General features: G+C 57.7%; 1 protein-coding gene and 1 pseudogene across 1 annotated transcript in view; both read right to left on the bottom strand.

Moving 5' to 3' along the window:
- Nucleotides 1-3,388: 3,388 nt before the first annotated feature.
- Nucleotides 3,389-3,486, bottom strand: LOC112633845 (annotated as a pseudogene).
- A 6,689-nt stretch (nucleotides 3,487-10,175) lies between these two features.
- The window catches only part of COL20A1 (collagen type XX alpha 1 chain), a 42,159-nt gene continuing 27,281 nt past the window's right edge, over nucleotides 10,176-25,053 (bottom strand). The window contains 16 exon segments of the mRNA XM_025398125.1: nucleotides 10,176-10,277; nucleotides 10,279-10,322; nucleotides 11,194-11,361; nucleotides 11,542-11,608; nucleotides 11,702-11,737; nucleotides 12,803-12,874; nucleotides 13,474-13,527; nucleotides 13,903-13,956; nucleotides 14,140-14,193; nucleotides 17,770-17,823; nucleotides 18,721-18,807; nucleotides 19,453-19,530; nucleotides 19,615-19,773; nucleotides 20,219-20,328; nucleotides 20,642-20,784; nucleotides 23,595-23,733. Coding sequence (XP_025253910.1) covers nucleotides 10,176-10,277; nucleotides 10,279-10,322; nucleotides 11,194-11,361; nucleotides 11,542-11,608; nucleotides 11,702-11,737; nucleotides 12,803-12,874; nucleotides 13,474-13,527; nucleotides 13,903-13,956; nucleotides 14,140-14,193; nucleotides 17,770-17,823; nucleotides 18,721-18,807; nucleotides 19,453-19,530; nucleotides 19,615-19,773; nucleotides 20,219-20,328; nucleotides 20,642-20,784; nucleotides 23,595-23,733 — 1,421 coding nt within the window.

The following is a 25,053-nucleotide window of genomic DNA, read 5'->3' on the forward strand; positions in this document are numbered from 1 at the left end:
TTGAATGGACTTTAATTCACTCATTTTTATGGATATGATGTAACTCATTCATCTGTGTGGATATGATGTAATTCACTCGTCTTTATGGATATGATGTAATTTACTCGTCTTTGTGGATATGACGTAATTCATTCATCTGTGTGGATATGACGTAATTATTTCATCTGTGTGGATATGATGTAATTCACTCATCTTTGTGGATATGATGTAATTCACTCATCTTTGTGGATATGACATAATTCACTCATCTGCGTGGATATGACGTAAGTCATTCATCTGCGTGGATATGACGTAATTCATTCATCTGCGTGGATATGACGTAATTCGCTCAACTTTGTGGATATGACGTAATTCATTCATCTGTGTGGATATGATGTAATTCATTCATCTGTGTGGATATGACGTAATTCACTCATCTTTGTGGGTATGACGTAATTCATTCATCTGTGTGGATATGATGTAATTCACTCGTCTGTGTGGATATGATGTAATTCATTCGTCTGCATGGATATGACGTAATTTGTTCACCTTTGTGGATATGAGGTAATTCATTCAATTGCATGGATGTGACGTAATTCACTCATCCGCGTGGATATGACGTAATTCATTCATCCATGTGGTTATGACGTAATTCATTCATCCGTGTGGATATGATGTAATTCATTCATCCGTGTGGATATGACGTAATTCATTCATCTGTGTGGATATGACGTAATTCATTCATCTGTGTGGATATGATGTAATTCACTCATCTTTGTGGATATGACGTAATTCATTCATCTGTGGATATGATGTAATTCACTTGTCTTTGTGGATATGATGTAATTCATTCATCTGTGTGGATATGACATAATTCACTCGTCTTTATGGATTTGCTGCAATTAGTTGAGTAATCGATGGACATGTGGATTGTTTCCAGTCTGGACCTGCTCTGATTAAAGTGACTGTGAACATTCAAGTGCAGGCTTCGTGCAGACACCTGCTTTCATTTCTTTGGGGCGAATACCTAGTAGAATTGCTGGGGGCATAGGATAGTTGTACTTTTCTGATTTTGTTTGTTTGTTTTTAGATGGAGTCTCGCTCTGATGCCAGGCTGGAGTGCAATGGTGCAATCTCAGCTCACTGCAACCTCTGCCTCCTGGGTTCAAGCGATTTTCCTACCTCAGCCTCCCGAGTAGCTGGGACTACAGGGGCATGCCACCATGCCCAGCTAATTTTTTGTATTTTTAGTAGAGACGGGGTTTCAACATGTTAGCCAGGATGGTCTCTATCTCTTGACCTCAGGTGATCCACCCGCCTTGGCCTCCCAAAGTGCCAGGATTACAGGCGTGAGCCGCCGCGCCCGGCCTGTACTCGCTCTTTGTAAGGGGCCCCCACGTTGTTTTCCAGGGTGGCTGGAGCATCCACACGCCCCGACGTGCTCACCAGCACCCAGTGTCTTAGCTGTTGCAGTGAGTGTGATTTTCGTATGTGCCTCCCTGATGATGGTGATGTTGATCATTTTAGGTGCTCACAAGCCACTCGTATGTCTTCTTTTTGTGAAGGATCTGTTGAAATACTTTACCCATTGTTTTATCAGATTGTCTGCTTTTAGTGAGTTGTACAAGTTTTGTGTACATTCTGGCTATAAAACCTCCGTCCAGGACTCGTGGTCAGAGTAGGTCCTCTCTGCCTCTGACAGCCCTCATTTTCTTTTTCTTTTTTTTTTTTTTTTTGAGACGGAGTCTCGCGCTGTCACCCAGGCTGGAGTGCAGTGGCCGGATCTCAGCTCACTGCCAGCTCCGCCTCCTGGGTTCACGCCATTCTCCTGCCTCAGCCTCCCGAGTAGCTGGGACTACAGGCGCCGCCACCACCATGCCTGGCTAGTTTTTTGTATTTTTTAGTAGAGACGGGGTTTCACCGTGTTAGCCAGGATGGTCTCAATCTCCTGACCTCGTGATCCGCCCACCTCGGCTTCCCAAAGTGCTGGGATTACAGGCGTGAGCCACCGCGCCCGGCCGACAGCCCTCATTTTCTTAATGCTGCCTTTTGAAGAAAAGCTTTGAATTTTGACAAAAATTTTTTCCTTCTGTTTCTTTTAACGGTTAGTGCTTCGTGTGTCCTGTTTGAGAAGCCTTTGCCCACTCCAAGGCTGTAAACGTGATCTTCCGCTTTTTCCTTCTGGAAAGTGTAGTTTTGGCTTTGGTGTTTAGGTGAGAGTCTTTGAACTAACTGTTGTGTCTGGCGTGAGATAAGGGTGGAGGCCCATTGTCTGGTCTCCGTTCCCGTGGAAGTGGCTGGAGACAGTGTCGCGAGCGTGTTGCCCAGCTCTGCGGCTGTTACTGGCCCAGGACGGCTCTACCATGGCTGGAAGCAGAAAGCTGCATGTCGTCTTTAAATGCCATCTGGAGAATTCATCCTTCGATCAGCGAGAGGTATTGCAATTTCTACTACAGCGGGATATATTTAGGCCGTCTCTGTGGTTTGTTGTTGTTGTGGAAATACGTTCCATCCCTTCTGTGGGAGAAACTGGTATAGTCAGTTGCTCTGGAAGCTACACATTCCCTGGTGACTGCTCGTAACTCAAAACAAGCATTTATTTATTTATTTATTTTTATTTATTTTTTTTGAGACGGAGTCTCGCTCTGTCACCCAAGCTGGAGTGCAGTGGCCGGATCTCAGCTCACTGCAAGCTCCGCCTCCCAGGTTCATGCCATTCTCCTGCCTCAGCCTCCCGAGTAGCTGGGACTACAGGCGCCCGCCACCTCGCCCGGCTAGTTTTTTTTGGTATTTTTTAGTAGAGACGGGGTTTCACCGTGTTAGCCAGGATGGTCTCCATCTCCTGACCTTGTGATCCGCCCGTCTCGGCCTCCCAAAGTGCTGGGATTACAGGCTTGAGCCACCGCGCCCGGCGCATTTATGTTTTTCAAGAGCTCAGTATATTGATCTGAAGAATGCCTCCCACCTCCAAGGAAGACAAGTACCCCAGCGTGCCTTCAGGAATTGTGGCCTCCCCCACGCCAGCCACACGGGAATAACCTAGAATTTCAGCTCTGGATTGCCACAGACATGATTTGTCTGGGATGAAGGGCTTCATTATTTGGTCCATAGTGAACTTTACTAAGTTTTACACTGACTGTGGGATTTTCCCAGGTGTCTGGTATAATTTCTGATCATTCTCCCTTTTTTGCAGAATACTTCCTCCAGTGGTATTTTCAGAGAAGATCTTGTGTTTGACTCCTTCTGACGCTCTGGGATGCAGAAGGTATTTTTGTCTCCTTCATTTAAGTGATAATTCTCTGGATATGAAACGTGAGCATGTTTTCTTGAACCCTGTGGAGCCACCATCCCAGCGTCTCCTCTGCTGGCCCCTGGTTCTTCCGTAGTCTGGGCTGCAGGTTTTCCCTGGAAAGATCTTTCTATTTTTTTTTTCTTTTGACTGTGTGTCATCCCAGCACAGGGGCCATGTTAATCTTCTCTGTATCGTTCCAATTTTAGTATTTGTACTAAAGATTTTTTAAAGAATTTTTTTCTCCGTCATCATTATGTATTGCATTATATATGGCATTGAGGAACCTAAGGGTACATTTAAAAACTCACTCCATTTGACATTCTGAGCCCTTTAAATCTGAGCTCTTAAATCTTTCTCTAATGCACAAATCTTCAGAAAACCCAGTTATGTTCACCATTCCCCACTTCTTGCTGTTTCTTTCCTCGTAGAGCCCCCGTTGTGTGGGTGCTAACACATGTTCTGTTTCCTTTTTATCTTTCCCCAAAGCCTCCCAGGAGGCGTCTCAGACCTGATCTTACAGCTCCGCTTTTAAAATTTCTCGTTTGTTTTATACACATCATATTCCTAGTTGGTTTTCCTTTATACCTTAATTCTGGTGTCATGTTACTGATATCCCTCCTTGCCTCTTAAAGAGATTACAATTTTAAAAAATTAATAGACCAAAGAGAACAAACATGAATTCTTCTCTGCCTGGTACAGATTCTCTGTTTTGTCTCTCCCAATGCTTTTGATCTCGGATACCTCACTTTCCCTTGTGAATACGTCCCCTCAACATGGGTAACAGCGCTGTGCGTGCACGAATGTGTGAGTACGTGTGTGTACGGGTGTGTGTTTGCAAATGCATGCCTCGTGTGTGTATGTACGCATTTGGGGAGGAGACAGTCCATTGTCATGTAATGGTTTCTTGTGGGCTACTGTCACACACATGGGCATGCAGACACACGTGCACGCGGACACACGCACACATGTGCACACACAGGGTAGCCTGAGTCATCCTCAGGGTTTCTCAGCTTCTGTATTCAGATCCTGGATTTGCTGGGCTCCCTCCCCAGTCCTGGCGTCTCGCTGGGCAGGAGCCTCTGTTAGTGGCCATCTTGTTTCCAGGAGTCTTTGTGGTGACTCTTCTGGAAATGTGGATGCCTGAACGCCCATTTCACCTGGGCCTGCAGATCTGTTGGCATAAAATGGGTCAGAGGGCTCTGGTTTTCAGCCTCTTCATCTGTGGTTTTGTCCTCTTTGCCCCAGCGCTGTGGTGGCCCTCTCGTTTCTCAGGCCAGGTGCACTTCACTGAGCCCTGGGGGACATGGGGGCCGCCTTCCTCCCCGTGGCTGGCTCACGGCTGGCCCCACCCTCCCTTTCCCCTCCTGCCTCAGAGAGGAGCCAGAAAAGGCTCTACTCTTGCAGCTCCGCTTGGCCGTGGGACGACGTCTGGCCACGGGGATGTAGCTGACAGTGGCAAGGACACCTTTGGAATGTGCCCTTCAAGGTTCCGAGCTTCTCCCTTCTCTTCTTCCTGTTGTTGGAATACGACCCGATTCCAGGCCAGCCCTTCTCCTCCCTTCTCTTCTTCCTGTTGTTGGAAGGTGACCCGATTCCAGGCCAGCCCTTCTCCCTTCTCTTCTCCCTGTTGTTGGAAGGTGACCCGATTCCAGGCCAGCCCTTCTCCTCCCTTCTCTTCTTCCTGTTGTTGGAATACGACCCGATTCCAGGCCAGCCCTTCTCCCTTCTCTTCTCCCTGTTGTTGGAAGGTGACCCAGCAGCGGAGACCAGGGCAGTGTCCTGTGTGGAGGATGCAGAGCCAGCCGAGGGAAAGGGCCTCCCCGTGCCTCTGACAGGGTCACTTCCACGCTGTGAGAGTCACTCTTATCCTGTTGTTGTTACTTGAAGCCACATCGAGCCCTACATGATGCATTTACTCACTTTGTGGGAGGTGGTCGTGTGTTCAGCTAAAACCTCTGTTTTCTGGACAAGGAGAGTTGCAGTCTTTGTCATCAGGTACAAGCAGACGTCTCCAAGTGGGACTCCTGTTAACGCTGTTGCTCTTCACCCAGTATGACCCCCGCCCCTTCCCCGCAGTGAGGTGTAACTCCTGGAGCAGCAGCAGCCATCTTCTGAAGACGACCAGCTACATGCCAAGGACGGCCAAACAGCCTGGGATTCTCTCAGTGTCCATTCCTGCCCACAGGACTTTACACTTGAGCCCAGGGTGGCACAGAGGTTGCAGTGAGCCGAGATCATGCCAGTGTACTCTAGCCTGGGTGACAGAGCAAGACCTTGTCTCAAAAAAACAAAACACAAAACAAAGCACTGTATTTATGGCTATAAATTGCCCTCTAGGTACCCCTTTAGCTGCAGCACAGAGACTCCGACATGGTGCTGCATCCATCTTTATGTGGTTACAAGTATCTTCACGTTTCCTTTTTTTTCTTTAACCCATGAATTATTGTGGAGTCATGGGTGTGTCTTTTAGCTTCTAGAGGCATTGTTTAGCTTGTTATCGTTGGTTGCTTTTCCAGTTTCATCAGTCAGTGAGTTCTCAACAGCATGGTCCTTGGGAATGTAAGGTTTCTCTGTGGCCGAGTTCATGGTTAGTGTGCGGATATTCCACACATGTGAGAGGACAGTGTTTCTCCACTGGGCATGGAGTTCTGTGCCCACCATCAGATCATGATGGTGGGCTGTATTAGGAAATCATCTCTGGGCTCTGGCTCAAGTTCAAATGTTCCACGCCCTTCCCCAAGAAATGAACTGAATCTTCAGACACTGGCTTCCCCCACCGTCTGCCCTGGTGTGTGTGCATGTGTGGGTCCACGTGTCCCTGCTCTCCCGTTGCCATTGCCCTGGTCCTTGGTAGATGAAGGGGCTGGCAGCCATACATCACCCCCCAGGTGCAGATGGCATCAGGGCAGCCTCCTCTACAATTGGGGTTGGGTTTCCTCAGCTCCCGTTTCTGACACTGCCTGGGCCAGAGCCATCCTCTGCGGGTGGACATGCCTCACCTGGTGGTCCTGTGGTCACAGCACCCCCTGCCTCCTGCTACACATTCCTCCCAGGCCTGCACCCACCTGCCTTCCTGGGGGCTGTGCCCATCCCTCCCTCCGAGCTCATCACTGAGCCGTTCTTCCCAGCTCCCCACCTTGCAGGTGGCTCTCGGGGGGGCCGTGAAGGCCTGGAGCTTCCAGGGTTGCTCTTGGGGCCTCAGGCAGAGTCACTTGGCACTGCCTGCAGACCTGGGCAGGGCAAGTCAGATATGCATGGCTGCAGGGCCCCTTACAGTCCACACAACCACACCACCCTGTGACGCCAGCATGAGCCCCGAGATTCCAAGACCTCCCCACAACCCCCATGACCTCAGGGGCCTGAGCTTAGCATCAGATCAGCCTCGCATCACACCACCTTCGTGGCCTCAGCTGAACATCCTGGACTGCACGGGCATGGGGGTGACACAGGGGCAGCGCCTAAGGTCATGAGTTCCAGGCCAAGACCGAACCCCCACACTGCATAGGGCTGAAGCTGTGCTGCCTCTGGGGGTGGAGAGGCAACTGAGGCCCACTACAGAGGGGCCTCTGGAGGGGAGAGCTGTGGCCGTGAAGGGAGCCGGGGAGACACTGCCAGGAACCCAGAGCTCTGGCCAGGAGCGTGAGCCTCAGCTCAGTCCCCAGGGGCTCCTAAAAACCCGGAGGGATGCGGTGGAGTCGGGGCTGATGGGAGACGCGCAGGTCGGCTGGGTCTCGGGGAGGCTGCCTTCCTGTAAACAGAGGAGCCAGGCCGGTGTGTTGCATTCGGGGGCTGCTCTCAGCTCCCTTGCCCGTCCTCACCTTTGATTCGTACTCAGCTTCACTGCACAGGCTGGGGTGGGTGGGGCCTCAGGAACCAGTCCCTAAGCTGCCTGGGCACCAGCTGGCCGCTGCCTTTGCTGTGCCATTTTAATTGGCCTCCAGCATGAACTCAGTTTCCTGAAGGCACCCGGACTCCCATTTTGAGGCTGAGCCTTGTCACTGGCGTCAGCAGGGTGGTGAGGGTAGGGCAGCTGAGAGGTTGGTGGAGATTGGAGTGACCCTGGTTCCTCCCCGCCAGGCTGCCTCCTCCTGGCTGCCAGTGTGGTCTCCATGAGCCACCCAGTGCCCAGTCCCTTCAAATTGGAGAGCCCAGGAGAGGGGCCCCTTTGGAAGGCTCTGGATGCCCTGTGGGCTCTGGGCTTGATTCTAGCCCCACTCCTGCCTCATGACAAAGCCTGCTCACTCCACTGCTCAAAGAGCCTTCTCAGTTCAGCAGGAGACATTTAATTCCCAGCCCTAGAGAAACAAAGTGAGTGCAACCAAGCTGTGTCACTGGTCACACGATCTGAAGCAACTCAGCTCCCCAGCAGAAGTCAAGTGACCTAGGTGTCCTCCCTGCAGGACGGAGGGGCTGACTTGGGCTGCTGCTCTCAACAACTGTGTCTGATACCTGCACTGAAGGCTATGACTCTTCCCCAGATGCTGCCTTACCTGCACCTACTTTGGCCATATGCTCTCCTTGTCCCTCAGGGCAAAATCTGTATTGATGCCACCTGACTTCTTTGACCTCTGACTTGTCCACAAACCTTGGGAATTCTCAGTGGTCTGTTTCTGTCCTCATGCTGTAGTGGGAGCTGGCATTTGGGGGTACTTCCTGGCCTCAGTCAGGGCTGCAGCTCCTGTGGGTGCAGGCACTCTCTCCCATCCTGCTGACCCTGCCTATCACTCTCCATTTGGTCTCCAGGTCTGGTCAGTTCCTGGAACGGTTGAATCACAGACAAAGTGTTTGCCCTGAAGCTGTTTTGCACTCACCTCTTTGAGGTATGCTTTGGTGCATGCAGTGCTGCACTAGGGATCTTGGTGGGTTTTCCTTCTGTCAATATCAAGGGTCTCTCTCTGTTCCTTTTTAATACTTTTCATTCTCTCCTCAATGATATGGGTTCCTTCTTCATTTCTGGCACCTATCTTGCTTAGCTGCCTAAGTGGTAATAGTGGACTAGTTACTGAATATTTGTTTGGAAAGGAAGTAGAAGTTCCCACATCACCTCCACAGGCCACAAGGCCCAGAAGCCCAGGTGTGTGTTCTGAGCTTGCCCCCATGCTGTTTGGGACAGAGTGGAGATAAGGCAGGAAGTCCAGCTCATAGTGTCTGTGATGGTTGGGAGAGACCTGGGCAGAAGTGCAGAGGAGCACGCAGGTCAGAAGCCTGCTGAGGGATGACCTTGCTCTGAGACCCTAAGGACCAGGGCTGATGGTGCCAAGTCTCAAAGCAATGGCCCTGCACAAGGAACTCAGCACAGGGCTGGGTATATGAGGGGTGGCCACTCACACACAGGATCTCAACTCCTTCTTGGGCTGGAGACAGAGGGGACGATGAGGCAGGCAGGACCCTGCCTGTTTCCAGATGCAAAGGTGCTGGGGTCAGGGTGGGAGTGCTGTTCTGAGGCAGGAGCCACCGTGCAGGTGACCAGTGGGACAGCAGTGGAGCCGTCTGTTCCCTGCGTGAGGCGCAGAGTGAGGAGGGTCTGCAGGGCCCTGGCCAGGCTTTGATGAGGCCCAGAGAAAGGGGCAGGGCATGCTGGTGAGCCTGTGTGACAGCTAGTGAGATGGCCATGGGGCACCACTGCCCTCCTGGACCCGATTTACCATCAGCCCAGCCCCTCCCCTTCTCCACTGCAGCTGGAGCTGCAGGACCTCAAGGTGGGGTGCACAGAGCCAGGGTGGGGGACACCCTCCAGGGAAATGACTCCCGCCTCGCTTGGGTGGGTGAGCACTCAGTGGTTTATCTGAACTTGGAAATGCTACAGAGCCAAGGGTGTGGGGTGGGCCTGGGCCAAGGTTGCTCCTTCCCTCTCCTTCCACCTGCAGGTGCTTCCTGAGCTTTTCTCCTGGCTTTTCCAGGATGTGGTCGCTCTTGGTGTCCAGACAAACCAGGGAGGAAGGCGCAGGGTTCCTCAGGACAGTGCAGAAAATGTCCTGGCAGGAGAGAAGGGCAGACAGATCTGAAAGGCTGAAGACAGTTGGACACAGGCTCAGGGCCAGTGCCTGGGTTTCCACACGCTGCGTCCAGCAGGGCCGTGGGTGGGCAGGATTGTGGGCAGGGCTGTGGGTAGGGTCATTCTCTGATGGGTCTGTGGAGGAGAAGCAAGGTTGCTTGTCCTTAGCCCTGGGCTCTGTCCTGACTCTCAGGCATCTCGGGCAGCTGCCCTCTTGCCCCAGCTTGGCCAGGAGCCCCTGAGTCTCCTGCCTGTGCTCCTTGGCCCTCCTAGCCCCTGCCGAGTCCCCTCGCTCAAAGGCACCGGCCCCTCACGGGCCCAGGTCACACACCCGTGCCACACTCTGGCCCCTGAAGCTACTTGAGGCCGGAGTTGTGCTGTACCCACCTGCACCCTGTCCCCACACCTACTCCTGGGACCAGCCCCTCAGCTAAGTTTGCACACAGGGGCCACCTGCCCAGCACTTCCTGAGGAAGGGAGAGGTTACCTGGGGCTACCACAGCCCCCACCCTGCCTCTCTCATCGACATACCCGGGGCCTCACAGGCCCCTCCTGGGACTCCTGTGAGCTTCCCCACAACTGGACCAGGTGCCCACTGAGCAAACACCTGAGCTCCACTCTCCCCGCTGCACTAAACCCTGGTCAGGGCATCCTCCATCCCAGCATGCAACTCTGCAGCCCACGAGGTCGAGCAGGCTCCTGGCATGCCAATCCGTCTCCAGGACCCCACGCCCTGCGGCCCCACGCCCTGAGACCCCACGCCCTATGGCCCCACGGCCTGTGATCCCACATTCCTGTTGCCCCTACGGGGTCCACAGTTGACCCTACTTTCCCCAGGGCCACCTCACCTGCCTGTGCTGGGCCTTGTGCTCGCAGCACCCCACCCTGGATAGCACAAGGCCCCACCCGTCAGCCCCTCAGGAGCTCCTCCTTCCTGGATGCCCTCAGCCCTGGCAGGTGCAGGCAGCAGGGGCTCACCTGTCGCTCCCAGAGGCCCTGGGTGCTAGCCCCCCTGCTGCCCAGGGCTGCCCGTCTGACCAACAGCTCCAGGTTCTCCTGCGAGGAAAGGGAGGGCATATGAGGACGGAGCAATGCAGTGGCTTGGGGCCCTGTTCTGACGGGGACAGAGGGTGTCAGGGCCCCTCCCTGGGTGCAGGCAGCAGGTCTGGTCCTCAGATGGAGGCTGAGATCTGGGGGACAGCAGCGTGCCAGGTCCCTGTGCCCCACACAGGTGCCCCTTGGGCTCCATGACAGGTTTGGGGGGGCATGGCCAGGTGGGGAGGTGTCAGGTGGGGGCCCTGTGACAGTGCCTGTCACCCTTGTCTAGCTGCGGCTGCCTCGGCCAGTGCAGAACTCAGTCCTCGTCTGGCTGGGTCATCTCCCTGTCTGTCCTCCCCATGGACGCCCCTCTCCAGCTCCAGCTCCCAAATCAGCCTTTCCTCCATCTCAGCATCCAAGTCATGACCCACCGCTGCCGCCTCAGAGGAGGAGGAGCACCAAGGTCACGGGAGCCTGTGGCTCTGCGCTGGGTGGGGAGAGGCGGGGGAAGCAGTAGCCAGGAGGATGAGAGGGCGGGAGAGGGGGGATGGGGAGGACGCGAGGGCAGGAGGGAGGGAGGGAGGATGGGAGGTAGGCTGGGCCCTCCTGGGTGGCCCTAAGCAGGCAGCTCGTGTTTCCTGAAGATTGGGGAAGGGGTCACCTTGAGGGCCTCGGAAGGCCAGGCCAAGGCTGAGCTCTGCGTCATGACTGGCTTTGTCTGGGCTTAGGGAAGCCCCGTGTCCTCGCCACAGCACCCCAGAGGCTGGACAGTGGTGTCTCCAGCAGGGGCTGCTGTGCTGACACAGATCGATGCTCCAGCCCCAGGACCAGGGGACAACCGGCTCCCCGCTGGCCACAACTCCCTCCCCAAGAGCCAGGAGCCCAGTACCTCTGCCCTCTAGGTGGCGGCTACCATGCCTCCATTCTCCAGGAAGCAGGGCCTTGCTGTGGGTGCCAGGGGACCCCAGGGGCTCAGTGCCCGGCTCCAGCTTCTGCTCCAAGATGGGCATTGGGGGCCTGGTGTTCTCGTGGAAGGAGTCAAACTTTGACACGTGTGCTGTGGGAAGGAAGGGTGGCAGCGGGATGCAGTGGGAGCCAGGGGATGCGAGGCCTGGGCAGGCCATGCCAGGATACCCAGGTGTGCTAACGGTGGGTAAAGGCGGCCTCCCTCAGCCTGGCCACTGTGAGGACAGACAGGTGTGCTGGGCACAGGTGCAGGGCTACTGGCTTCACTCACTCTGGATGGCGGACTCACAGGCCTGGCTCACAAGCTGGTAGAGGGTGGCGAGGGACTGCGGCTCGCCCTGGAAGGGAAGGTGGTGCAGCTTTGGGACCCGTGTGGCTGGTGCCTTCCCAGGTGATCCCGAGCTGAGCCAAAGACTCTCAGTCTCACTCACCTTCTCTCCTCGTTCCCCTTTGGGCCCCGGCAGCCCCTGATGAGGAGAAGAGAAAAAAAGTCAGCAGGGATGGCCTGAGACCACACACGAGAAGTGCGAGATGGCCCTGGGGTGGATCATGGCTTGGGCAGCCTGATAGCCACAGTGGCAGTGTGACCCCACAGGGCAGGCAGAGCCAAAGCCCAATCCCAAATTCCCAGATCCTAGGAGCTTGTGGTCCTTGCCGGCACCCCAGAGCAGGCATGTGAGAAGCTTGGTTCTGCAGCAGAGTCCTGAGTGGGGCTGGAACTTGTGCCACAAAGGACTTGCCTCTGGCTGTAGATTTTTGTGCTAGGGGAGATGGCGGGTGTGGGACACTGCCCAGAGAACAGACCCTTCCCGGGCCCAGGCCAGGCCTGTGCCAGTGCTTCCTTGCCAACTTCTGTCTTCTTCCACCTCTCCAGCTCCTTGGGGAACCTGGAGCCCACGTAAGCGGGGGCCCATGGAGCTGCTGAAAGTCAAGGCATCCCCCAGGGGATACTACACCCCCATCTCCCACGTCTGTCCCCCTATGGGGGATGGTGGTGCCTCCACGGAGCCTGCTGCCCCACCACCTCCCCTCCACCAGGTCTGTCCTGGGTGGGGTTGGGGGAGGTGCAGAACCAGCCCCGGCTCTACTCTCTTGCACTAGCACCAACAAGCTCCCAGCTCAGAACAGGCCTCCAATAACAAATGGGAAGTCCCTGAGCAGTCAACAGGAAGTCCCTGAGTGATCAACAGGAAGTCTTTGAGTGGTCAACAGGAAGTCCCTGGGCTGTCAATAGGAAGTCCCTGGGTGGTCAACAGGAAGTCTCTGAGTGGTCAACAGGAAGTCTCTGGGCTGTCAATAGGAAGTCCCTAGGTGGTCAACAGGAAGTCTCTGAGTGGTCAACAGGAAGTCCCTGGGCCACCAATAGGAAGTCCCTGAGTGGTAAACAGGAAGTCCCTGGCAGTCAACAGGAAGTCCTTGGGAGGTCAACAGGAAGTCCCTGGGTGGTCAGCAGGAAGTCCCTGAGAATATGGGGCTTGCACCCTTCTCTCCCCCACCTTTGACTGGCTGGTGGGTGTTGGAAGTGAACTTACTGTGGGCCCCACGGCCCCTGGGGGTCCTTTCTCTCCACTAGTGCCCCTGGCCCCTGCCATGCCCTGGAACCCCTGCAGAGACACGGAAGTCAGCGTTTGGTTTAGGCCCCCAGCAAATCTGTTCCCACTTCAGCCCTGGTTCCTGGACGTCCCAGGGCCCCCCTGACCTGACAAGGGCAGTGGACCCCCAGCTGGCCCCAGCCTCCCTCAGGCCATTCCTCTGGCAGGCGGTGCCTCCCCTGCCTCCAGGCCCTGGCTCTCCATGCCCTGTGCTCCTCCTCCAGTGCTGTCAGCACCCATGCTGCTCTAAATGTCCCTAGCTGTTCCAGCTGCCCCAGTGTGACTGCAAGTTAGGCTTCCCCCAAAGTGGTGCTTACTGGGAGGCAACTTAGCCTGCAGCACTCAGCCCGAGGCCAACGCCAGGAGACCCCCCATCAAGGTCTCCCAGGAACTGAGTCCTCAGCACAGAGCCCTCACTTGGGGGCATGTAGTGCTCTTGGGCAGACGCTCACCCACCCACAGGGCCCTGCAGAAAGTTCCAGCAGAAGTGAGGCCCTCCCAGCTCACTTCCTGGGGTGACCTAGGGGTAACAGCTGGTGTTCAGACTAGCCTCTGCCTGGCCCCTGGAACACAGGAGCCCTGGGTGGGGGTCATGGGAGGTTGGTGCCTACCCTGGGGCCAGGGGGTCCGGGCAGGCCAGCAGTTCCCTCCAGGCCTCTCATTCCCTGATGGCATAGGAAGGCGCAAGCTGGGTGGGGTTTTTACCTGTACCCAGCCCTCCCATGGTGACAGCCCCCAGCAGCACCCAATACACCCTGTAACCCAAGCAGCAAAGGTGAGGCAGCTGAGGCTGCCAGGCTCCTACTTAGCCACCCCCCACCTGACCCCACCTCAGTGACAACTCCTGCCTGGGGTGGGCTGGAGCTCTCCTGCCTTCTGGCCAGGCCACAGGCTGAAGGGGGTGGTGCAGTGGGTGAGGCATGAGCCCAGGAGGAAGCACCTCCCCCTCCCTACCCCACAGCCTCCACCTCCAAGTCCCCCCACCACCACAGGCCAGTCTCTACCACCCTGACAGAACCCTCCAAGCCCAGAGTCAGCACCTTTGGTCCCTGGAGGCCAACTCTCCCGGGGATGCCCTGGTGGCCGGGGTGGCCCTGGGAGAGAACAGAGGGGCCAGCCAGGCAGGGGCCAAGGTCACATCCAGAAGAGGTGGCCCTGCCTGTGAGGCCTCACCCCCCGACCCCTGTGTCCCCCATGCACTCCCCATCTCCATCCCTGTACTTCCCCCCTCCCCCGCTGCCACCAACCCCTGTGGCCCCCAGCCCCAGCCACACTACCTGCAAGCCTGGGAGCCCATGGTCTCCTTTCTCTCCTTTGACCCCTGGTGGACCCTGGAGGGGGGTGATGGGCTGGACAGTGAAGCGGAGGGGGCACAGGGCAGGAGGGCGGGGAATGGGTGACACTTACCACAGGCCCCGGGACTGCACGTCCTTGGGTCCCCGGTGACCCCTGCTGGCCTCCAGGACCTTCTGGTCCCATCTGTCCGGGAGGCCCGGGCTCTCCCTGGAGACACAGGCAGTGGGGAGGGCCTGAAAAGGTCACTCTGGCTGCCCCTCCTGTGGCCCCTCTGGGTCACAGCCAGCCCTCCTGGCCCTCTGGGCATTCAGGCCCAGGCCCACATGGAGACATCTCCATTAAAGAGGCAGGGGCAGCCCCAGCACCCTCACTGCCCACCCTGGGAGGGTCTGGGAGCACCCACAGTCGGGGTCTGCAGCGCCAGAGAACGGCCAAGCCAAGCCTGTGAAGCCAGTTCCAACCAACTCCACCCCCAGCCCTCCCCTGTCCAACTCTGGGTTCCAACGGGGGTGTGGGGGACGTTGCAGAAATCACTGAGGAAAAGCCAGAGACCCCCACGGGCCAACTGTAAGGAAGAGATAGAAGACTTTTTTAAGCCCTGGACCGCAAAACACTAGACTCAGGTTTTACGGGAAATCCAGCCCTGTGGGGCGCACACTGCTGCTATTTAAACTCAAATTATCTTTTGAACAAAGCAAATCGAGGTTTCAAACACTATAAAGAAAACTGCGACAGTCTTATTTATAAGCATCAATGCAAAATCCAAAACAAAATGTCAGAAGCTGAACTCTGCAGCACATGACACGGATAACGAGAATTCAGCGACCGTGTCAGATTTTCGACGGGTGCACGAATCATCCAGTATTGAGGGATATCCTACAATTAATAGCTCAAAAGGCACAGTCATTTCATTATGTCCATAACAGCACTAGAGCTTGTTTAATGCTCATTCTTGATGTTTTAAATCTAATAAAATAAGAGTGGATGGACTTCACTGCCACGTGACAAAATGCACCTGTCTCTGCTTCCAAGACAGCATTTTAATGGTCAAATGCTAGAAGCACTTTTGTCAAGCCAAGAAGAAAATGAGAATATCTGCTACCACCACGGCTTTCTGACAAAATTCTGGAGTATTCACCAACACCCTCAGATGAGAAAAAGAAATCGGACTGATCAAGACTGAAAAGCCGAAGGTGAAGTGTTTCTTTGCAGGTGACGTCACTATAAACCTGGAACACCCAAGAAAATCATAAAGAAGATAACTGAGGCCGGGCGCAGTGGCTCACGCCTGTAATCCCAGCACTTTGGGAGGCCGAGGCGGGCGGATCACGAGGTCAGGAGATCAAGACCATCCTGGCTAACACGGTGAAACCCCATCTCTACTAAAAAAAAAAAGTACAAAACATTAGCCGGGCGAGGTGACAGGCGCCTGTAGTCCCAGCTACTCTGGAGGCTGAGGCAGGAGAATGGTGTGAACCCAGGAGGCGGAGCTTGCAGTGAGCTGAGATTGTGTCACAGCACTCTAGCCTGGGTGACAGAGCGAGACTCTGTCTCAAAAAAAAAAGAAGAAGATAATTGAGAAAGAAACCTGTGTGAAAATAATGAGGTAGAAGCTGTAATGAGAGAAAAGACCTAACTTATAATAGCAACAAAAAAGAGGAACTACGTAGGGACGAAGGAGAACCGAGCGGGTCTGTAGGAAGAGACTGTCCCCGCGCTGTACTGAAGGCCACAAAAGGCCCTGTGAACCAACGGCAGGATGGCCGTGTTTTGGACGAGAAGATTCAATACCATAAAAGCGTCATCTGTTCCCAACTATGTCTATAAAGCGAATGCGGTCCCAATAAAAACACCAACTGAATTGTTGAGGTTAAATGGATAAGTCAATTCTACAGTTCACTGAACAATGAAAAAAGCAAAGAGAGCCAGGAAAAAAATTCTGGGGAATACAAAAGAGGACCAGCCCGCCTGGCATTAAAATTTTAAAGAAATCTGTAGTAATTTAAGAAGCACTGCCCTCGCATGTGAACAGCAGACAAATCAACAGGATGGATTTGGAGCGCCTGAAAACCCCCAAAATACACAGGGGCCTTGGGACATCACGAGAGCAACAGCGTTTAACTTCCACGAGGGGCGGGCTGTGTAAGGAAAGACTCAGGCGACCACGGGTGGTCTGTGAAGAGGTGAAGCTGGAGTCCTCCCCGTCCTCCGTCCTCCCCAGCGTTGTAACAAAATCAGCTCTAGAGGAATCCACCTGGAGTACTGAAAAGGGCCTGCAAGCACCAGGAGGAACCAGGAGGAGGCGCTCTCTACTCTCGGAGTAAGGAAGACCCTTTAACACAGGATACAGAAGCCATAGCACAGAGCACTAACACGGACTACGTAAAAGTTATTTTAAACTCTGTATGGAAACACACATCGCCAACAAGGTCAAAAGACAAGAAAATGCCAAACGCAGTCAAAACTCACATCACAGACACAGGGCTGGTTCCAGCAAGTAAAAAGCGTGCCCACCAATTATTAAGAAAAGTAACAGTGGAGAAGTCAGAGGACAGCTCCAGCAAGAAAACATGGGACACTTTCAAAGGCCTTCACGCTGCTTGGAAGAGAAATGCATTTTCATCTATCAGATGGCTCCCGAAGCAGCCAGTTACACAAGATGGGGGTGGGAAGCCAGTGCTGGCTTGTCGCGGGGGAGCACCTTGCACGGCTCTGCAGGGCCAGTGTGGGGACATCCACCCCAAAACACAGGGGCCCGCGTGTGCCCTTCCACCCAGCAACTCTCCTAGGGAATCTGAGCCTGGGATGCACGCTCAGGCTCCAGCACAACCACCAACAAAGGCAGTGCAGGTGCAACAGGACAGCCCCGCCAGAGCCAGGCTCACGTCTGTGCTCACGGGGATGTGGAACTCTCCGGAAGGCTGCCGGGAGAGAGGCGGGTGTCGGGGTCGGAAGGAGGACGGCCTCGCTGCACGCCGACCACACTTTTGGCATCTGTGTCATGCTTGTGCAGTACCGTGGTTTAGGTAAATGCTTAGAATCGAGCCCGGAGGGTGGCCCTCTCACGTCTGGGGTGGGTGCTGCTGTCATTGCTGGGTGCACTGTCTTCAACATCCGTCTCTGCAGAACCAGAACCCCCACCCCCGAAACACCTCCCCGCACACTGCGCATATGCTGCTACATCTGAAAATACTTTGTGGGCCTAAGCTCCTGGGCCCAGCCCAGCACACAGAAGGCATCTGGCTCGTGCCTGCCCCGTAGAAATCAAGGGCGGCCTTCAGGGCTGACAGGACAGGTGGCCTCACCTCCCCAAGCCTCAGATTCCCCTGTCGGGCCATGGGGTTCATCCTCTCTCTCTGGGTGAAAAGGGGACTTCCACCGTAACCAGGCCCAGGCCAGGCGCCCAGCAGGCACACGGGAGAGGCCAGTCCAAACCCCCTGGACCCCTGGGGTGCTGGGGTCCCTGCCTGTCTGCAGCTTGGGGAGGCCCCGCCCTGCCTAGGGAGGCTCCATGCAGCTCCCTGCACTCTCAAGAGCGCCCTGGGAGGGGCGTCCTCTTCTAGCAGGCCAGATCCAGGCCCCCCACCTCCCAGGACTCACCAAAAACTTACCCTGGGCCCGGGGAAGCCCTGCTCTCCCGGAGTGCCGTTCCTCCCAGGGAGGCCCTGCAGAGGCACAAACAGGGCTAAGCCCCCAGAACCACCCCAACCGAGGCACAGGGGCACAGACCAGCCGCTCAGCCCCATGCCGGGTCCACCCTGAGCACCTAACCCCACCCAGCCCTGGTCTGTCCACTGCTGTCAGGGGGAAGGAAAGGGGCTTCCAGGGCAAGGACACACGAGCCCGTCCTTCCCTCTCACAGTCAGGCATTCCAGGTTCAGACCCCAGCCCCCTGAGCAGACAGGGCTGTGGACACTGCGCTCAGAGTGAGTGCGCTTGACCGGTCCCAGGGAGCCAGCTCTGGAAGCCCCAGCCATCACCTGCGGGGTGCTGGAACCTTGGGGTGAGCAGAGGCAGCTGCGGCCATGGCAGGTCCAATGACCTCTCAGGTCCCCATAGCAGGGGTCCAGGCCTGGGCAGAGGGACTCTACAGCTCCTGCTGCAGGTGAGCTGGGCTGCCAGCACCCAGGACAGCGGCCGTCCGAGTGGCTGTGACTCACAGCCGGCCCGCGTCACACCCTGCAGCCACAGCACAGTTCTGGATCCCAGCTGCACCTGGACCTGTCCCAAGCCTGACACTGGATTCTGTACCAGGGGAGGGCTCGTGGGGGCAGGGGCAGCCTGGGGGAAGGAAGGAGCTGCGCCTGGACTCCCTGCCCAACCCTGACATTGAGAAACACTGGATTGCACACCAGAGGAGGGCTTGCTGGGGAGGCCCAGCCTGGGGGAAGGAAGGCGCTGGCCCAGGCCTCAGGGCGGAGGCTCATGAAGTACATCCCAGCTCTGCGGCAGGACGGGGGGGATGGGCTGGGGTGGGAGGGCCTAGGTTCCACATCCACCAGTGGCAGCAATACGTTGGCCAGGGTTCCCCGGTCACCCCAGGGAGACACCACTGGACTCACTGGGGGTCCCTGGGGCCCTGGGGGCCCAGGGGTCTCTGAGGAACAGGAGCAGGCAGACACGAAGGCCGGGCAGGTCTCTACATCCCTCTGGAAGAAAAGACACCTGCTCATCAGAGAGACCCTCTCCCCGGCTCTCGCCTGACCCGAGAGCTGAGCTCAGCCAAGCACACCTGGGCTCCAGGGAGACTTCCAGGCCTGCACCTGGGAGGCAGGGGTGAAGGTCGGGGCACAAGTGCACAGTGGGCAGGTCCCGGGCTCAGGCCACTAAGCCCCTGCGTGTGCAGCCAGCCCTGGGTACCCACCCTGCCAGGCTGTCCGCATGAGCCCAGGACAGAGTGGTGCCTTCTCCCTCCCTCTCCCCCCCATCTGGGCCCCCAGTAGAGCCAAGCCCAGCACAGGTACACAGAGGAGTCCCCGAGGCTGGGACGGGCTCTCTGGCCTGGCTGTGGGACCCTTCCTGACTCATCTGCATGTGGCTGGGCCCACAGAGGTGGGCGTGGCCCTGAGTGGGGCCAGGGGTTCCCAGCCCAGGGGTTCCCAGGGCCTCCAGGACTCTCCGTCCAGCCCCCCTGGGTTCACCCTCTGGCCCTGAGGCCACCTCCTCTGAAAGCCTTCCTTGATCTCTCCCAGCACAGTGGCAATCTGGACAGGCCAAGACCCCAGGCACTCTGACCCTCAGTGGGCACCAGCCCTAACTTGCTTCGTGGAACAGGGGCAAGAGACGGGGCACACCGAGGCAGGGAGCTCACAGCACCGGTCCTCGTCGGCCCAGGTGTCACTGCACACGATCTGCAGTGTCTGGAGCTGAAACTGCAAGGCAGGGGAGCCGGCTCAGCCCCAGGGGCTCAGAGAGGCGGCCAGCCCCAACCAGCGCGGCCCAGCAGGACAACTCACCGCGGCCGAGCTGCTCCGGGGGCCCCTGGCCTTGGCCAGCCTCCCCAGCGTGATGAAGCCGGCAGAGGGTGCGCTGCCCACCTCCCCGAGGGGCCGCTCAGCCACCTTTCGGCAGTCCACATAGAGCCTGACCTTGGAGCGGCCCACAGCCACGTGCACCTGCGAGACAGCACGGGAGGTTCCCCACAGCCCAGGCAGGGCCAGTGCCCACCTGAGCCCCCAAGGCCAGGCCAGAGCTGGGGAGTAACACCCATCACCGGGGCCTGGGGTCAGGAGCCTGATCTCCCCTCAGGTTTCAGGGGACCCTGGGAGAGCTCCCCCTTGCTGTGCCTCGGCTTCCCCCCTGTAAAATGGACCAAACGGCACCTGCTGCAGGAGCCTCCGGGGTCTGTGGGTCCCAAAGAGACGGGTTGGGAAGCTCTTCGACTCCAGTTAAGATGGAAGAGCTGGGTAGAGGGACAGAGCCCTAGGTCAACCTTCCCTCCCAAGGAAGGTCCTGCTCTTCTAGAGAGAGGAGTAGGGATCCAGCAGGGCCCTCTGGGGCTGGGCTGCCCCAGAGCTGGGGGAATGGGGGAGAGTGGTGTGAACTGCAGCCTTCCAGGACCTTGTGGAAGCTCCCGAAGAAAATCTTCCTCACTTCCTGCGGGTCGAAGGTGGCCTCCTGCAAGGCAGCCCTGGGGTCGCGGTGGAAGTAGGTCAGGGACTTCCTCCCGGCTGCCAGGGAAGGGGTGGAGCAGGTGAGAACGGGCTGCAGCCAGCCGGGCCTACACCCTGAGCAGCGCGGCCCTCACGACAGGCCAGGAGCAGCCCTGAGGGTGCCAAACTGAAGGTGACCCTCAATGTGGCCCACGGCCCCCTGACCGGGACACCTGCCTCCCACCCAGGGTGGGCGCCCACACCCCTGCTGCCTGGGGGTGCTGAGGGCCTGGCCTGGAGGCTGGACTTCCTCCGACGGCCTCCCAGGGCTCTGGGGCCTCCCTGCCCCCACTCCTCCTGACTGCTGGGGGCGACGCGGGGCCCACATCACCGTCCAGCAGAACCCCGAGGACGGGCTGGAAGTCCTCGGCCGTCATCTGCCACAGCGCAAAGGCCTCACGGGGCGTCTCGGGAAGCACGCGCACAAGGAAGACGATGGTGTGCTCTGGAGGGAGCGGGGCTGGGTGGACGTCACTGTGGGGTTGGGGGAGGTGGAGGCACATGAGCAGACCCGAGGGCGGCCAAGCCTGGCAGGACGATCCGCTCACCCAGCCCCAGCCCCAGCCCCAGTCCCTGAAGCTGCTCTGAGGGTCATGGTGGACCCCTGCACCCGCACGCCCTTCCCAGCTGTAGACTCAGCGTGGAGGCTGTTGGCTCCATTAGAGCCCAGACTGGTGGGTCCACAGAGCTGAGGGTCTATGAGGCCACATGGGGCTTCCCTGCCTCGGTTTCCCATGAGTAACATGGGGTACATAAAGGACAGAATCCCCTCCCATGGAATGAGAAGGATTCAACAGAAGTACTCGGAGGCACCAGGCCCAAGGTCATCTCAGGTCACATCTCAGATGACCCCAGCAAGGGCTCACCAAGACCCGTGCTCCTGGGGGCCCCCGTGAGGGTGAGGGGTGCCGGCCCAGGACACCCCACAGGAGGGTCTCAGGGTCACTCCTGAAAGGCGGCTCTGCTCTCGGGAGCAGCTCCCCTGACTCACACTCATTGGCAGTGCCCAGCAGGTCCTCGCCAGTGCCCAGCCAGATGCCCTGAGGGCCGGGACCAGGGTCTTGGTCCCCTCATGTTTCAGGGAGCAGGGTCTCTAGCCCCTGACATAATTGGGGTCCCAATGGCCGCAGCCTCCTATCTGGCTTCCACTCACTCTTAGGATGAAAACCAACAGCCCAAGAAATACCCTGCCCAGCCACCTTCCTGCAGTCCCGAGAGCAGACCGACCCGGGGCCTGGGCACCGCGGTGCCCCCTCAGGAGCCTCCCGGCCCCACACAGCGGGAGCTGCAGTCCCGAGAGCAGACCGACCCGGGGCCTGGGCACCGCGGTGCCCCCTCAGGAGCCTCCCGGCCCCACACAGCGGGAGCTGCAGTCCCGAGAGCAGACCGACCCGGGGCCTGGGCACCGCGGTGCCCCCTCAGGAGCCTCCCGGCCCCACACAGCAGGAGCCCTCCTCTCTCGGCGTGGCAGCCCTCACGGGGCTCCACCCTGGGTGGCTGCACCTAGAGAACCATCCGCCTCCACCTCTCGGGCCGCGAGCTCCGGAAGGGCAAACAGGCATGGGAAGCGCCCGCTCAGGCTGCGAGGCCAGGAGGAGCCCTCCTTTGAGAACAGGGACTCATGGAAACAGTGGCCCCGTGGTGAACAACTTTGGCTGTCTGGTCCCAGGAGGGTTTGCTTGAAAGCAGAGAGCTTGGGGAGGCACCCAGGAGGCCCTGGAGCCGCCTCGGGCTGCAGGCGATCAGAGCTCCCGCTTCGCCCACCCATAAGAACACCCGGCTCAGCACGTGCACCTGAGACCACTGAGGAAGAAGAGAGGAGGGCAGGGGGCGACTACACCACCTGAGACCACCAAGTAAGAGGGCTCTGGCCGGGCGCGGTGGCTCAAGCCTGTAATCCCAGCACTTTGGGAGGCCGAGATGGGCGGATCACGAGGTCAGGAGATCGAGACCATCCTGGCGAACACGGTGAAACCCCGTCTCTACTAAGAAATACAAAAAACTAGCCGGGCGTGGTGGCGGCGCCTGTAGTCCCAGCTACTCGGGAGGCTGAGGCAGGAGAATGGCGTGAACCCGGGAGGCGGAGCTTGCAGTGAGCTGAGTTCCGGCCACTGCACTCCAGCCTGGGCGACAGAGCGAGACTCCGTCTCAAAAAAAAAAAAAAAAAAGAGGGCTCTGCAGCCCGCTGCCCAGAGAGGAGGGTGGGATGTCTACATCACCCTGAAGAGAAACTGCCATGGGGGCGGAGCGCAGGGGGTGTGCGCAGCAAGACTGGGGGAGGGAGAGGACGGTGAGGGAAGCTGGGGAACAGTCATCGAGTTCAGCCACGAAGACGCCGTGGTGACCAGGGGGTCACGGCCGAGCACAGCACAGGGGCTGGCGGCTGTGTGGGGAGAAAGCAGGCTGGGAAAGACATTCCTAAGCCCCAGCAGTGCTAGATGAGTTTTTAAATATACATATTTCTGTAATTTTAAAATCTCTGTTACAGAATGGAACTCACCTTTGTAACTTTTTTTTTTTTTTAAGAGACGGAGTCTTGTTCTGTTGCCCAGGCTGGACTACAGTGGCACAATCCTGGCTCACTGCAGCCTCCATCTCCTGAGACAGACATGCTCCCACCTCAGCCTCCCGAGTAGCTGAGAACACAGGTGCCTGCCACTGCACCCGGCTAAGTTTGTTTATTGGTAGAGGTTGGGTCTTGCTGCATTGCCCAGGCTAGTTTCAACCTCCTGGGCTCAGCCTCCCCAGTAGCTGGGACTGCAGATGTGCACCAACACACCTGACTTCCACCTTTATAATCAAACATTTTAACTTAAAATATCAGCAGCATACATCACAATTCAGGGTCACAATTAACAACATAGGGGCGTCATGAGATACCAGGAGTCGTCCCAAATCTCATGAGAAGCTATTTGAGCGTCATCGCTTCCTCTAAATCCAGCTATTGGCAGATTCATCCCATCGCCTCAGGTGGGAGAAAGGTTCTCACAGGAGGTCAGCCTGGGGCTCCTGCATGTTTGATCATGGCAAACAGACCCATACTTGGGTGCAAAAACATGCCAAGGGGCTGGCCTCACTCCGCCCATGGAGATTTTATTAATTTGTAAAATGTGAATTTCCGAAGTGTGAGTACTGGGGTGAGTCAACCCTTTGCTGCTGTGGCAGCGCTGCCACGTCCCACAGCCTCCAGGAGGTCTCCTGCCTGTGCCCCGGCTCCATGTCCTCTTAACCTTCAGTGGCCCCAGCATGGGCTTCCAGCTCCACCCCAGCCCTCGCCCTCACACCTGACCCGTCTTGTCAGCTGGGCGTCCTTGAAAAGCGTGAAGGTTGGGGTCCCACCGAAGGCAGAGGGCTCCATGGCCACGCCCCGGATGGAAGCGTAAGCCTTTTCCACCAGGCCGAAGGCCACCATCAGGTCAAACCCTGGGGGACGTGGAGGGGGAGGGGGCACCAAGGGACCATCAGAGATGGCAGTGTGGGGAGGGAGGGAGGGGCAGGAGCAGGGACTCAAGAGGGACCCAGTGGCTGCAGCACGGTGGGAGGAAGGGGCTGACACAGTGGGGTGGGTGGGAAGTCAGCACAGGGGCTGGGGACTGGGCAGGGGTCTGCTTCAGGCCCTGGGCTGGGCATCGCCCCCCGCCCCTCCCCAGGGGAATCCAACACACTGGGAGGGGCCCCCCAGGCCTCCCTGGGAAATCACTGGGCCACACGCCTAGCTTCAGACAGCCAGAGATGGACAGGGTGGAAGCCCAGCCCCCGACCATGAGTCCCAACTCCCACCTCCCCCCCTGCCCCCCAGCAAGCCCACTGCACAGCATCCCAGCCCACCCAGGGTCCTTCTCCCTCGGAGGAAGCCTCCGCCAGTGAGCTCCCCTTTGCTGGCACACTGTGTGGCCGGCTCGCTCCATCCACCCTGCCTGGGGGCCTGCAATGACCCCATTCCCCGGCGAGCCCCACCCGCACAGAGCCGTAGGGGCCAACGCCATCCTTGAAGCCCCAGCTCCTTTCCGGCACTAACTGGTACAAAGTGAAGGGCGAAACCCCATTCACACTGCTGCTTATTGGCGCTGCCAGCAGGTCTGGGCAGGAGGCGGCAGAGGCCGCAGCCCCTTCCAAGGCCTGTTTCAGGTCGGCCGTCCCTGCCTTCCCACCATCCTCGCCTGCCCCCCCGTCCTGTCTTGTCCCTGCTGCAGGCTCAGAGCAGTCACAGCCCCACGGAGGTTCACTCGCTGAAGCCCTAGGTGAGACTCAGCTCTCACCACCCGCAGGCCTTCCTGCACCCTCGGGGCACCGTCCCCTGCCCTTGAGTCGTCCACCTCTCAGCCCCTCTCTGGGGAGGGCCTCACTCTCAGGCAACTGGAATGAGGACCCCAGGCTCCGGTCAGCCGAGACCCTGGAATGGGCCTGGAAAGGACCCAGGGCCCCCAGCGCTGCCTGGGCTCTGCCAGGTCCTGGCCCTGACCTTGCACAAGTTTTGGCTCCCTCAGTGAGAAGCAGGAATAATCACCGCCCAGCCAGCCACAGGGACGTCTGTGGAGGTGCAAACCCACCCAAACATCCTCCAACTGCACCACCCCCAGGTCCCAGGTCACGACACCCTTGGCCCCCAAGCCCAGGAAGAGCCTGAGAGACTGCAGTGTGGGCAGGCAGGGGAGGGCGGGCAGGCAGGGGAGGGCGCGCAGGCAGGGGAGGGCGGGCAGGCAGGGGAGGGCGGGCAGGCAGGGGAGGGCGCGCAGGCAGGGG

The sequence above is a fragment of the Theropithecus gelada genome, chromosome 10, assembly GCF_003255815.1.
Source record: "Theropithecus gelada isolate Dixy chromosome 10, Tgel_1.0, whole genome shotgun sequence".
NCBI lineage: Eukaryota > Metazoa > Chordata > Mammalia > Primates > Cercopithecidae > Theropithecus > Theropithecus gelada.